This window comes from Aulostomus chinensis, chromosome 14 (genome assembly GCF_037954235.1).
Source record: "Aulostomus chinensis isolate RoL2024-O1b breed Wild chromosome 14, RoL_Achi_v1.0, whole genome shotgun sequence".
Taxonomy (NCBI): domain Eukaryota; kingdom Metazoa; phylum Chordata; class Actinopteri; order Syngnathiformes; family Aulostomidae; genus Aulostomus; species Aulostomus chinensis.
In genome coordinates this window covers 15,126,550-15,142,341 of record NC_141333.1, presented here as the reverse complement: position 1 = coordinate 15,142,341, position 15,792 = coordinate 15,126,550, and the positions used below count along the sequence as shown (strand labels likewise).

Below are 15,792 nucleotides of genomic sequence, written 5' to 3'. Positions count from 1 at the left end.
AACACTGTGAGCAATTAAAAGCACCACTGGGAGGAACTGCCAACAGAACGACTGTTGGACTGCCATTCATGTTCGAACACCACGTCCATTTTAGCAACATTAATTCAGTGATTCTTCTGTCCAGTCCCAGTCTGTGGACTATTGGTTCACATTAATAAGACTTTACAGACATTTCCGCCTAAGCGTGAGACTCATGAGGGGATATTGAAGTAATCTGATCATGAACTTTTCTCACTGAATCTGCACTAAAACATTTTTTTTTAAAATAAAGGGAAAGGCAGGACACGAGTCTTACCCGTCGGAGGCAGCTGAGTTCGCTCCAGCCGTTTCAGCGTCTGCGAGAGATCACACAAGAAGAAACGGGAATGAAGTGACGTACGAATCACTCATCGCCACCCCTCACCTCAATCCAATAAAAACAATCAATATCTAATAAAGATCTTTATTTCAGATTTTAAATAGATTTACAAACCATAAGAAAAAAAAAGAAAAAAAAAAAACATCAAGTGATCGTCAAAATATCCACATGTGCATATCAAGGTAGAGATTGTAAACAGTCCTTTGAAGCCAAAACGTCAGACTCCCCCGGGGTCAGGGTCACTCAGGTGAGAAGGAGATTTGTTGGTTGGGTTGTTGTTGTGTTTCCTGAGGTGTTTGTTGTGATTTATTGAAATTTAATTGCAGGTCCCCCCCCCCCCCCCCCCCTCAGTGATGCAGCAACCAATCAGAGCTCAGAGAATTGGGGGACAGGGGGGTAGATGGTGATCCTAGAACTAACAGTTGTCTGATGAAAAATAAGGAAATCTCATTCACCCAAAACATGAGAACGGAGGGGAGAGGTGATCGTTCATCGGTTGTGGAGCGGACAACAGTCAAATCGCTGAATATTCAGGGTTATTTTGGTTTGAACAGCATTTCTGTCTCTTCATATTTGTGTAATTGGTTGTGTTCCTTTCTCCTTAAACAATCTTTTGTTGTTTTTTTTTCTTAAAAACAATCAGGTCAATATTCTTAGCATTTAACTACATATAAGATAGAAAACAATGCAGCTCACACCACAATTTGGAAATTAAAGATTACATTTCAACAGTAAAAGAAGCCTCCCCCAAAAAACAAAAAATGGACCAACCCTCAGTCCATTCACAACCGTTTTACATCATAAACCGAGTAGAGAGCCTTCGTCCCCCAACCCTTAAAGCACAAACACGTCATAACAGCATGCTCGTGAAGAAACATTCTCCTGCTCATGCTCGCCGTGCTTCCTCACAACCCTCACCTGCTTACATGAGCACATAAAACGATCAGCAAATATTCAGACACACACACACACACACACACACACACACCAGAAATATGGTTACAGCAGAAATACTGTTGGATGGTGGCGATATGTCTTGAGTGTGCAACAGAGAGCTCCCGGCAGTAAAGAAGACTGAAACTGATCCCCCTTCGTCATCATCATCATCATTATCATCAGGTCATTTCCATTCTTCAGAATCACTCTCAATGCTACCTGATCTCCCCTCTGACATCACCGGGTTCATTCAGGTGAGTCGAGAGAAGTTTTTACAAAAAAGAAAATTCTATTTTTAAAAATAAAACCAACTTGCTGTGTAGTACACACAGCCACCAGGAGGGGGTGTGCTCTGTCCTCTGCTGTGGAGTCTTAATCTGGCTTAGAACAACAAACCACTGACAAGTACAAACATCAAGATAGATACATTTATTTCTAAACCGCGGGCACAGTCGAGTCAGTCAGCCCTCACCGACACGTAGCTGGCTGGTAAAAGTCGGAGCTGGCGGGTCAAGTTAGTGAAGGGTGCAGCTCTACTGCCACATTTAAAGCACTGCATATTCAGAATCAAGCACTGGCTGCATAGGGTTTTTGTTGTTGTTGTTGTTTTATTTAAATACAGTACGTTTGATTTCATGAGCAGCAGCCATGGTGAGCTGTTTTAATACGTCCAGGAGTCTAGTGCTTGTGTGCTTGAAGGCTGCGTGGCACTACTGTAGAGCAGAGGGTGCTCATGGGATTCTCATGGACATTCTTTCGCTCAGCTGTTCGATCTCACTTTTCTCACTAGTCTGACAGGTGCTGCTATAAACAGGCTGCAACCACCAGGAGGGCGCTGTTCCCACTGAATCAACCCCTCCCCCCCTCCATTACACCTGAAACCTTGTGAGCCTTCCCTTCTGACACCTTTTTTTCTGGCTGGTAGGAGTTTGCAGCTTTCACACCCACTGTGCGTACGAGTTGTCTGTGACAAGGGAGTGAAGGAAGGCACAAGGGAGTAAACAGCTTTTTTTTGGGGGGGGGGGGGGGGGTGGAAAACTTCCCTGTATGGAGAAGCAAAAGTCCAAGGGCTCAGAAGGTAAAAGGTGAAGCGTGGCAGGGCTTCGAACAGCCGACTAACCAGAGGTCACACACACACACACACACACACACACACAAACACACACACACGGCTCAGACAAGGGACTCAGCTTTTCAAACACACAAAATTGCACTGTACGCTTTTCTGAAATTCCTCTGCCTCGCTCTGATCTGACCTGTGACGTTTCTCCTGAAAGAAGACCGTCAGCCAGAAACTGCGCCACTCAAAGCCAAAGAAAATACACTCATACCACATATTGTTATCAGTGTTGACGGACAGAAGTATAAAAGACTCCCAGTTACCCTGTGTGTGCACATCATGTGTGTAACCTCCACTCACACAACAAATGAAATAAAAATACATGAAGGAAACAAACTACTAGCTTTCTTTTCAATGCATCAGGCTTTAGTGTGCAAACTGTGACTGCACATGTGACAGGAGGACTGTGCTAAGTGAAAAAGATAGGGTGGGGATGGGTGGGGAATTAAAATTCAGTCCGTGATGGAGCAAGGAGCATGGGGTGTGGTCAGGAGTGACATCACAGGGAGGTCAGGAGTCCTCTGTGCCCGAGTCATCCTCATCATAGCAACAGTCGTCCTCCTCCTCATTGTCCTCATCTTCCAAGTCCTCGTCATCATAGTAATCATCGTATAACAGGTTGGAGCCGTCGTCTGTGGGTGGGACTTGGGTACGGATGCAGTACTCGTCCAATGTGACGGGCACCTTGACACCGTCCCGCTCTGCATCAGCTTTGGTGGCCAGCACCTGCTTCCTGTGAGAGGAGAAGAAAGAAGAGGGCTCACACAGAGGTGCTTGGTGCTTTGAACTCTTCATCCTCATGCTTACGGGGTGTCCCCTGGTCATACCTGATGATATCAATGTACTCTCGGTCCTTGCCCTTACTTTCCCTCCACTTGCGGTACATGACGGACGCGTCCACATTGGCCGGGGAGAAGGTGTTGGGCTCGTTCAGGAGAGAAATCACACTGAGCAGGATGGTTCTGAGGGGAGGGCACGAAAGTTGAGAGATTAAAATCGAGTGGATAAAGGGAAGGTGGATTTATAAAGGACAGATAATCTAAGACAAAGAGATGTACAGAAATGGACAGAAGGAACAAAAGATGGGTGGACAGAGAAGAGAGAGAGAGATGAAGGTGAAGGTCAGACATCCAATCAGCTGAACACCAGAGCATCCATTTGTCTTCTTTATTCTGGATTCTCAGTAAACATTTCCACAACAATCAACTGACCAGTTCCACACCGCCTCTTAAGGGCTACGAACAAGGGTGCCAATCCCTTTTCATTCTGACCCAACTGAGGAACACACACTGAAATGAAGCAGATTTAATTTCTCATTTTAACCAAGTTCCTCTGCTCCTGGAGGAGTGGCCAAGCAACACTTAGAACCTCCACTAGACCAAACATCTGCTCAATAACAACAGCAGCAGTGGATTAAATCAGCGCCTACACGTCTCAAAGCAGATGTTTGGGCAATTTTTTGTAATCTGAAGCAAGTCTGGAAAAGATGAAGCAGATAGAGGTCATTCAACCTTTGTGAAACACTGAGCATCGGTGTGTTAATGCAGTATTTTAACAAACCAGTTCAAGGCAAATTTCATCCAACCTTTTCAAAGGCCTGAATTCTTGTAGTGCCGATGCACTTGAGGCAGCAGCACCACTCCCACACGTGACTGGAGTGGCTGTTCAAAACCTGTATGAGGAGATGCAGCACTCTCTTGTTGAACCCGAAAAGTCAGCAAGGAGAGCTGCCCTTACTTGCAACACCTGGAAATCCACAGCTCCTGACACACATGGTGCAATCAGCTGTCACTACATTGTAGTGAGTAATACAGGGGTCAGCCCAGCAGAATTGTTGATGCCAGGGTTGATTTAATGGTAAAAGAGTTGTGCACTGTTTCTTACATTGTGCTGAAATTTCAGCGCAGACTAAAGTGGAGCAGCTAATATCAGTCCCAATAGCACAATGTTGACCTCACTACTGAGGAAGAAAAAGAAAAACATTCAAGTCTTCACAGGCTGACTGTCATACCACAAGCTGATTCCTTGGAGACTACAGTTGCTTGGAAGCAGAAACAAAAGCATGGCTCTAAATCCTGCTAACAAGTATGAAATCCGTGGAGAACATTGAAGGAATCAAATAATACTTGCTAACATTCAGCACCCATAAAGACACCGTACTCCAAACCACAAATCACCCACACTAGAGCTTTTTTTCACTTCCAATCTGATTTTTTTATTAGGTAATTTATTAGAAATGTGAATGACAGTGTCCCTGGAAAGATGGAGAACGTTAAATTATGTACCTGACGTTCTGTGTGGGGTTCCACCTCTCTGAGGGCAGCTCGCCGCTCTGTGGGTCGTCCACTGGCGGGTGCAGTATGGAGATGCACACATCCCCGTTCTATCGGACACACAAGCACAGGGCAGCATGTTGAGACGATCTCTTAGCCACGACTGCTTAGATGTAGCGGATACTTCAAAACACACATCCATAAAAAAGTTTAGACATATTTTCAAGAACAATATTTTTATTTACAACAGTCAGATTTACCTCATAAATGTTTGGGTGCCACATTTTGGTGAGGAAGCGGAAAGCGGGCGGAGAGTATGGGTAGTCGACAGGGAAATTGATCCGAGCCTGTGGGTGAAAGAGGATGCATATTAGTAACATGAGAGGCTAGAAGCCTATGCTTCTTCCTTGCTAACAGACAGGTCATCCCCATCTTTTAACTCCTCGTGTTGATGGGAAAACTATTTCCATCGGTTCAGCCAGCAAAACCTCCCTGGCTCACACTCACCCCAGGAATCTTTTGTATAATTTTAGCACAAGAGTGGTGAAGTGTTCTTCCAGAAAATCTCCAGTGATCATCGACGCCACACTTACAAATACTGACATACTCAGGGCTAATTAGACCCAGGATACAAGTCACACACACACACACACACACACACACACACACACACACACACACACGCTCTTCGAAAGACCCATTTCTGCAGCACTGCAGTCGAGCTCCTGCTGAATTAAAGTCTCCACAATCACGCTGATTAGCTTTGATAGTGATCGAAAAAAAGCTAAAAATAGTAGCTGTGGAGTCATGGCAAGCTCTACTGAGGGGCTTGAGCGTGGAGGAGCTATTGACAGTAACGTAATATGGCGAGGAGGGAGGGAGGGAGGCCAGGCGGAATATTCAGCTGCAGAGAGCAGAGCTTAGAGTAACACCGGTGGGTGAGGGGGGTTGGTTGGTGCTATAAAGACATTGGCGGTGAGGGGGTTAGCCTCTCCAGCTGTCACTGCAACCCAACACAATCAAACCCGTGTTTCACCATTATATCTCCCCCACACTGAATCCCCCTCCCCACACACATACACACTGTATCAAGCCTGCATTAAAGGCGTACTACGGGAGGGACAGGGGGACACCAACTATACTGATTATACACATGCACGTCATTCCCAGCATGAAACCTTCTGCTGATCTCTCAGCACACCAACACACACTTGCCCACATTTGCTGATTCGGCATGGTCAGCTGGTCCTCGCCACAGTGAACCTACGGGAAGGGGGGGAGGAAGGGAGGGGAAGGCTGTTGTGGTAGAGTGGTAGAGGGAGGATGACAGGGATTTTAGTAAGAATAAAAGGGTTTTCTATTGACACTTGTGCTCAACATAAAGCACTTATCCCTCATTGAAGCCTTTAACCGTGACCAAATGCACCACAACCAGATATGTTAATAGTCCAGCCATAGCTCCATTTAAGGGCCCACTGTGTGTACAAAGTTTGTACTAAAGCTACTATTTGTTGCATTTAGTGACTCGTGTGATTTGCGACCAGCAGAATAACTCTGCGCACACCATATAAAACCAGACCAGATTGGAAATACTGACAGTCCACTTGTAGGGAAAATAAAACCAAAACACAATCCCTGGGTCTGAATGACTGCGCCAGAAAGCTAGCAGCCTGTCAAGAGTGCAGAGTTCAAGCCAACACTGTACACATTTTAAGTTGACAACAGTGCAACAAATAGCGGTCAGGAGGAGAAGGAGAGAAAGGAGGGCCAGTCAGCCACAGTTAGAACTTAGTTTGCCTTCTATAACAATATCAGCATCCAGATCATATCTGGGATCTGGCTGAGAACTAAGCATTCCCGATTCTCTTCCTCCACTTCATAGCCACCTCCAGACTCATCAACATTCACTTTAACACCATCCCCAGCCACTTTGGAGATAAAATGACACACCAGTAAGAGACAACCAACATCGGAAAGCAAACCAGCTCTTGTGTGATACAGAAAAGGGATTTAAATCTCATTCTAGCCTGTTGATGTCCAAAGATCGAATGGCGTCATTTACCACAATCACGGAAGTCTGAGTGAAAGCGACGAATACAGCAGGAAGGTGGGGATATGCATTACGATAAGCCATCCATGTAAGAAGGTTATTTCACAATGCAGCTTACCCTCAGGCTTTACAACCCTTTCCTGAGAAACATGCAAACACCAGCGATGCATACATTGGATAAGTTTGTCATAACACTGTGTTTGGATTCAAAACCTACTGAGCTCATAATGGCTGGTGAATTGGGTAAATAGATGTGTCGATTGTGGTTATGCAGCATATACTATAGTATAAATACTGGAGCACTCAGTGCCTCAGTGGTGACTATACAGCACCATAAATGTTGGTAGCTCAGGGTGGGACGAGGAGCTGAAAATCTTGGCCTGCAACCCAAGTATCTCCAGATAAAGGATGAGCAGCAGGAACAACTGGGAGGCTGGAAAAATATGACAGTACTGGTCATATTTCACACACACAGACTGCAGCGTTCACTCTAGAACAGTAATTATTGTGTGTTTAATCAACCAAGCTGAAAAAAAAACAATGGCAGGAGGATGCAGCAAGGTCTTATCAAGATAATAATGTTTTTTTTTCTTCCTCCTTTGTGTGCTCAGGAGAAGCGGAACATTCTCCACTGGTGAGTGGGTCATTCTGACCTGCTGGGAACAGTCAAGCTGACCAGTGATATTACCAACTTGACAGACCTCTCAGAGTCTTCACGGCAGGCACGACGCTCAGGCACTCAGGCCACAGCTCCCATTGTGCAGGTTACGTGATTTGGTTGATGGCTGTGCATGCATATCAAGCACCAACTGATTCCCAACAGATAGCAGTTTCGACATGTTACCCAACTAAATGGATGTCTGAAGGAAAGGGGAAACAGTGAGGGAGATAATAAAAATATGCCGCTAAATACTGCCAGGTCAGTCAAACTTAAACACACATCATTTAAATAGGAATAGCTCAGAAGAGTAGGACAACAAGCTGTAGGCTTGGTTTGGAAATTGATGAAAAAATAGCTGTTCAAATTTAAACAGTTTGACTAAATGAAAAATATTGGTTGCTTGTAGTAAATACTAATGTAGCAGGTGCTTCAGCAGAACTGGAGATTCATAACTCCAGTAAAAAACTTGTAACTCCAACAAGTTCCATGGTAACGTTTTGATTTTCCTCACTTGTCTGTCATAACTTAGAGAGGGGGATATCGTGCCAATACTGACGTTATTCCCATATCAGGCTAACTTCATGCATGGATCAAGAATTGGAATGAAGGTGCTGATCCATGTATTGATCCAGATTCTGTACATTAACTTGGCCTGGACTGTGAAACTGCCACGATGTAGCAAGACTCGTCACTAATTCATTCCCATTTTGACTAAATTTCTCTAGAGTATATTTTTGCTCTCTTTAAGAGGGAGTGCAGTGTGGTTTGCTCATGATAGAATGTAATGTCAACTAAAACAGCAGGAGTGAAAATCAGTACCGGTAGCCAATCAGGCACCAATCGGTTCTGATATGTGCATCTCTATCAGAAATCTATTTGCCTAGAGATATTTTTAAGGATCTCTCTCCATCAGAAGGTTGTTGTCTGAGATGAGCTGCAAATGTGCAAATCTCAAGGATGGAAAATGAGAGATTCTGGTATCTGAAATGCAACTTAAATGGACATTTCTAGCTCATTTTATAAAAACTTTTAAAAGAAAAACTTACAAAAGATTTTTTTTAATGAATAAACACACTGATCATATACAAATCCAAACAATTCAGTTATCCTTCTTATTTGAATAATATGAGATTGCTCACTCAGCCCTGGGCGCGACTCAGTGTGAGATGTTTGGCTAACAGACTGGAGGCAAAGCCAGGAGTGACACTGGTGTCGCCACAGTGTGTCGCATATGCTTACATCATCAATTGACAAAAAAGTGATTCATCAAAACACAGGAGGAGCCTTTCGCTGAAAAAAGCATGTACACCCCCTGGCTATTGGTTTTAATTTGATCAACTCAAACAGGAAGTAGAAAGAACAGTTGAGTGTTTCAGTCCGCCCCTGCTTCACAGACTCATTCTCATGTGCTGCACAGATTTGACTCTCTCTGCATCCATCTTCCTGTCATTAGTACAATACTCAATTTCTGCAGCCTCTCAAGAGTGGGTTTTTTTTGGGGTTCAACCACTGGCAGGTACAGGGAATGAGGTGTTCCTCCTTCAGGTGAAGTAGCTCAAAGAGGATCTGCCACATCACAAATTACTATAGTCTCAGTACCTTTGCTACAACATGCTGCTGCTCCCGCCCTGTATGACATCATTCCTCACAACTGGATAGAGCACAGAATTAACGGCATCCACAGTCTAAAGGTGATTTACTCAGAGCAGTTCATTTGCACAATCGACATTAAGCGTAGCCAACTGACTCACTCTGGAAGGAACTGCAGATCATTTTTTTTCTGTGAAAATCTTTCCTGGATTGTGACCTAAAAAAACCTGCCTTGAACAGAAGGACAGCGGGAAGAGGAATGAGAGGACACGCCCACCCGCTGAAAAAAATGACAGGCAAAGTAAACCAGGTCAATGCAAAGACCCTGAAGAGAACAAATCATTCTGTTCTCCCAGTGCACCTCTTTACCTTCTTTACACACACACACACACACACACACACACACACTGCACCCAATCCACACTCGCACCGTATGACGAACGAGAAAGTCCTTGTGTGGAGCAAATTCCTGAGTGCAAAACACACTCACACACACACAGGTCCCAAAGATTATCATGTTCATACCCAGCAGGCCCCCTGCCTCATTACCGCAGCTCTCCAACCCCCAAGGTGGAGGAAAGACGATAAAAGATCTCAAGTGTGTGTTACAATTTGATTTGAAGGTGATTGTGACACATGGATTTGAAAGAACCCGTGCAGCATTGTTTCAAAGGGGTAATTACCACATGGAGGGTTGAGGGGGCAGTTACAGATGTTCCTAACCAGGAGATACTCTCCTTTACAGCAGCCTCCTATTCAAAAAAGGATTTTGGAGGGTGTATTCAAATTTAAACCCTAATTATCAGTGTCACAATGTACTGCACTGACTATTGCTTTAGCTGGTTAAAATACTGATGGCTGCATGGGCCTTTTTTTTTTATTATTAAAAAAAAGGTCAATGAATTTGTGAAACTCCTTTCCTGACATCAGATGGCTGTGCTGTTATTTCAAAAGGGAATGATGCCTATTAAATCCTCTGCTTTGTAAATCTAAGATCAAATATCTGCAGATATTAAACAACTTAGATCTGGTATGGGGCCACAAAACCGTTTAAAGCATCTACTTGGGCCTCACACACACCTCTACTCACAGCAGGCTCTCCTTTTTAAGAGGTACTGCTGCTAGGAAGGGCTCTGCCTTCTTTTAAGTGAGCTGTTTCTGTATTCCCCCACTTTTCCTCAGCCCTGATCTCCTTTCTGTGTGACACAGCCAGAGGGGAGAAACATGACTCTGTCAGCCCAGTCAGGCCCAGCCCAGAAAAACCCTCTGCAACCGGGTTGGGTCTTTTAGCCTGTACCCTCCCCTTCACTGCTGCGACTGCAAAGCTAACATGGACGCTGTGCAAATCATGCGGCAGGGAAAAGGGAAAGCAGGCACTAATTCAGTCAGCTGCTCAGGACAACTGTCAAATGGTTGTCAAGCAGTTAAAAACAAACAAATATAAAGACAGACTGGCAAGGGGGGGGGGGGGTAAAGTGACACATTCCTTTTTAATATCATTGGTGAGGAAGTCAATCTGTTAGTGTTTAGTGAGAAAGTCCATAAAATCCATTGTAACCCAGCTCAAGTTAATGGAAACCACTTTACTCAGATACAACAGACGTTGTTTCACAGTACACAATTGTAGACACCCCGAAACATCATAATCACACGCAACAACAATGCCAATGAAAGCTGCCAGCTGCTGACACTGCAGCACCACCAACACAACTGATCAGCCATTCAATTTCACAGATCCCAGGACCTTCCACAGCAGTTCAGTTCAGCCCTGTGTCACCCCAAACACACACGCACGCACACATACGCTTATATCTTTGTGAGGACTTTCATTGATGTAACGCAGCAAACAGTCTCTGGAATCACAGAAAAAGTTGTCATCGTCAATGTCATCATATGAAAGTCAAGTTCATGGGTTTGCACAATTCTTTACGGTTCCACTGAGTTTAAGAGACCAAACACACACACCTACCTACATACATAAATACAACAAGGACGTTAATGAAACACAGTAAATGGTGGATTTTGCTTCGTTATTCTATCACAAAAATGATAATTACATTTAATCATCATGTGAATTTTTGACACAAGAAGCACCAGAATTAAATCACAGCCTCTGATCTGTGATACTTGTAAGACATGTAAAGGTTTTGCAGGATCCTGTTCGAGGCAGTCCTACCTGAGCGTTAGAGCACTGACACAAGTTTAGCAACTATCTGCTTGTTGAATTAAACTGAAGCGTGTTCATATAATCCATTACTGTATGCAGCATATCCAAGATTCAACAGCTTTTAGATGTTGGACAAAACTTCAAGCTCTGAAAGTTTCGCAATATCTTTGAGGAAACAGATTTGTGATTTTAAAAGAAGTGCAGAGATGATGTTGTTATGACAATTTATGGTTTTTGAGTAATGTTTCATAAGAAGGCCACGAAAAAAAAGGCAACATCATGATTTTGCTAAAAGGTTCTGGGGTCAAAAAGTGTGAAAAAGTGTAGCGTATCCTTAAAAAAAAACAGACCCTAGCTAGAATTCAATACAACAATTAATCCCTTAAAAGGTGTCAACATTTAGGAGGTGTTCATTTTTCAGACTCAGGTAAAAGAATGCAGTTGACTATTTAAATAGTATATATTGGCCATCATCTAATATGTGCCAATATTGGAATTATTATTATTTATTTTTTTTTACAGCATTTAGCCATCTGTGAACCTTTACATGGTCATATCAATACAAAATAGGTGCAAAATGAAAGAAGGGTCTATTTTCAATCCAGCACATTAATCACTATGTATCAGTTGCACATATCAATAATCGCTAATTTTTTTCCACTCTTAAAATAGGCATCGGGCTTAAAAATTCTGTATCGGTCGGGCCCTAGTTTAAATACCATAGGGCATTCTTTGGATGAGATATTTGAGATGAAAATACTGCAACCAACAAAACAGAGTCACACAGTCAGGGGGCTTTCAACTCAACTGCTGTGCCTCTTGCAGTACCTGTCCCAGGACCAGGGCGGACCCTGGGCCTGCCTGAGCCTCCACTAGCATTCATCAAACACTAAGAGCCTGCAGCAATAGTTCACATGACAAAGCAGAAGACATACACACACAAAGAACCTTCAGCTAGGAGGTGTCAGTACTAATCAATGGTCACTACGTACCTTACAGAAGCTTTCAATATGTCACATTGCACCGTGATGATGTTGAGATCTCACGATGTATTTGTCACTCATCTGAAACTAATAACTGATTCAGCCAAGTTTCATGTGATATCATAAACTGCCCCACTTCTGTTTGTTGAGTCAGGACAGGGCGTTTGTTTTTTCTTCTTCAGAATATGGCAAACTGGTTGGATGGAAACCTTGCAAAGAACAATGAGTCACAACCATGCGGTGGATTTCACATACAGGCTGTGCATTCCTGGTTCGACAAAGGAATCCTGTACACAGCAGCAGCAGCCGCCGCACAGATAAAGTACACCGTCCATGGGAGCCTGGCTGCGGTCCTCTGCCTGTGTTTACAGGCTTGAAAAAGACCGGAGGCTAACTGAACAGAGTTCCACAGTACTGGAATCACAAAGCGCTCTCTTAAGTAGTGGTTTAGACTCTCAGAGCAGTTACAATATGCTGGCTAATCTGATCATGGAGGGATCCATCACTCATGCATCACAATATAGCCGTTATATGGAAACAACTATGTGGGCTTAGCATAATGAGCCCACAACAAAAAGCCTTTGTAAAGAGCACTAAGTATGTATTACATTATTTATTTGCTCCTCTTTGACAAATATTAAAACTTGTCTTAGGCCCTGGCCTATATTCTTGTCTCAGCAGGCCAGGATAATTGTGGCATGTTAATATATGCTCATTATCTTTTTGTTAATACACAAGAATATAATCTATGTCGGAGAAGGTGGAAACAGAAGTACAGGAAATACATCTGACTTTGCTAGATGAAGTAATCAACATGCTTTCTAGGAAGACCGAACACACTGAACTTGAAACACGAGTGACCAACAATCCCTAGTATTTTGCAACATCTCAAACGGGTTTTCACCGTGTTGTTTACATCAGGCGGATCAACTGTAGGCTACCTGCTATGGCAACAAATGCAGGGCTATTCTATATTTACAATTTAGGGTGTGTAACATGCAGTGTAACTAAAAATGACTCCACAAACAGGTAGTAGTGTCTATTAGCTTAAAAAAAGAAAAAACAGCCAGTAGTTTACAGATCAAGGGTCAGAGGCATGAGGCAAATAAATAGTTGATATCGATATTGATTTTTATACAGCTAATATCAGGATCAGTAATTGGCCAACAGCTAAACCAGTTTAAAAATATCTACTCACATGCATGATTTAATGACAAGCGGAAAATATAATTGAATGTGAGATATCTGAAAGGGAAATATTGAAATCAACTGACAATACCGTTATTCACATATTGGTTGATCGCATACACAGATCAGATATTGGAATAATGAAGGTGATCCACATTCCCATCTAGCTTCCATTCCATAGCGAGCACTGAACAATACAACTGCCATAACAACATGAGACAAATCACCGATCATACATAGAGTTCAAATAAGCTTCTCTGGAATACATTTAATATTAAAGCATTTGTTACTCTATTCAATTAGAAGAGTTGCTGTGTGATTTACTGCTTTGTGATGAAACCGATGCAAATAATAACGATATTAAAGCAGAACAAGCACTTGTATTGGAATCAGTATCAGCACGTGTATCAAAACTGAAAAAAACGTGGATTGGTTCCTCTCTAAACTTAATGGAGGCTGTGTAAACTACCACCCCCCCCCCTTTTTTTTTAAAAAAAAATCAGAATCACAAAGGAACAACAGAGCTGTGAAACCAATGTATCTTCAGTGGGAAGGAAACAAATGTGCTAGAAAAACAAATTGATTAGACTATGGTCTCTTATAAATCAGAAATGTAATGACTGGATGTTGTTTACGTCTCAATGCAAGGTTACTGTGACTTACTTAAAATGTCCCTTTAATTTTACTATAGCACACAAGAAAACAACAAACTATTGAATCTGGGGTTGGATAGTATTGTGAAAGACAAAAGAACTGATCGAATCAGTCAAAGCTAGATGATGAGATTAGCATGCCATTAATGCTAACTTGAGTATTTGTTTCACGTTAACACAAAGTAAATTAAATAATCAGAGCCCCAACATGCCTTTATATTCACAGGAAAATTTAAGTTGAGCCAAAAAAAAGGTCATGAATAAATAGACACGAAACGTTATTCAAACTGAAGGAATTAAGTTCTCAAGTTAAACAACTGACGTTTAAAACAGTAAACGAGGAACTGATAGTTAGCTAAGTTAACGTTATTAACTGTTACCTGCTGTTGGGGAAAAAAAACATCATTTCATGTTCAATAAAATGTTAACTCACCCTGAACCGCTGTTTTACGTACTTTATTTCTGTAATGTGGGCTATATCAAACCCAATTTACTAGCTACTAAAAGAACAATAGGTCTACTGCTAGCTAACGTTAGCTACTCACCTTAAAATAGCCTCCCTCGTAGTGTGTGTTAGGGGGTCCGAATATCGCTACTTCCCAGTTGTACATGTCCGACTCCTTCACCAAAGTTATCTTGAAGCCCTCGACTGGTTCATCTTGGAGACTTTTCATCTCCAGCATAAGTGCTTTTTGGGAACTGGCTACATGATGTCCATGCTGAGCCATATTCCGACGAATTGTATAAATATGAGGAACTCACCACCACTGTGACTGCCACAAACCTAGTACGGCACAAATAATGACTGTAGGAAAAAGAAGACCGTCGCCGGGGGAAAAAAAACGCTTTTACGTTGGTTTCTCTTCGTATGTTTCTCCAACTGGATAAAAAAAAAAATCGCGACTTGGCTTTATTAGGTGGGAGCTGCCGCTGCTGCGCCTTCCTCTGTTGTTGTGAACAATCCCGGACAGCTCCAGTTAACCACCATCCAGAACTACAGTTGGAAAGCCGTACACAGTCTCTCAACTTCCTACCAGCTTCCAAAATAAAAGCCCTACACATTTATTTCTGCACTGGCGGAAGGTAAATTTAATTTCACAGTTCATAGGTTGTTGTTTTTTTTATTGGCAAAAAGAATAATCTAAATTTGATTCATTAATGTTTTAGCATCTAGCTGTTGACTAAAAAAAAAAGGTTCAAGGTTGTCTTTGTGGTTGTCTAAATTACACTAACAAAGTTGAAATGCCCTAAATGTTCAGGTTTTTTGGTATTTGACAAGCTGTGAGTTGTGTAACATAGAAACACTGTTCTTAGTTTGATTTTACAGCTCTTCTGACTTCCATCTGTGACACAAAGATGATGTTACGGAGCATGAAGTCTATGTAGTCAGGGAGTGACTGGAGTCTGCAAACCACCTTGGACCCCAGACCTCAAACACAATACCAGGCTTACAGAGATTTGTTGCATTAATGGTACATCATCCTGGCCTCATCTATGTGGCTGGCACCCTCACTGACATCAGAATCTGAACAAAATGCACATATTGCTTGATGTCCCACTGAGAACTCATTAACGAAGTGGCCCTTACATGTGACAGTGACAATGACCATCTGTTAACATTGCTGCATTTGACTACCTTTCTTTTAAAGGTACTCATTTGGTGTAAGATGCTTCCTTATACACCAGTAATTAAGGCTCGAGCACTCACCAGTGCCAGAGCCCTCTTGTTAAATATGTTGCTGATATGGCAAAGGTAAAACTCATTTTTAATTCTTGGTTATGTCAGTGACACAGCCTTTGTGCAAAATAACAA

At 42.6% G+C, this 15,792-nt stretch overlaps 1 protein-coding gene across 1 annotated transcript; it reads right to left on the bottom strand.

Annotated features, from left to right (window-relative positions):
- Nucleotides 1–2,312: 2,312 nt before the first annotated feature.
- cdc34a (cell division cycle 34 homolog (S. cerevisiae) a) lies at nucleotides 2,313–15,005 on the bottom strand. The gene is made up of 5 exons (XM_086223639.1): nucleotides 14,525–15,005; nucleotides 4,948–5,034; nucleotides 4,700–4,797; nucleotides 3,242–3,376; nucleotides 2,313–3,147 (listed from the first exon to the last, which is right to left on the bottom strand). Exons 1-5 carry the CDS (start codon nucleotides 14,705–14,707, stop codon nucleotides 2,925–2,927), a joined length of 726 nt encoding a protein of 241 aa, XP_086079765.1. The 5' UTR covers nucleotides 14,708–15,005; the 3' UTR covers nucleotides 2,313–2,924.
- Between the last annotated feature and the right edge of the window lie 787 nt (nucleotides 15,006–15,792).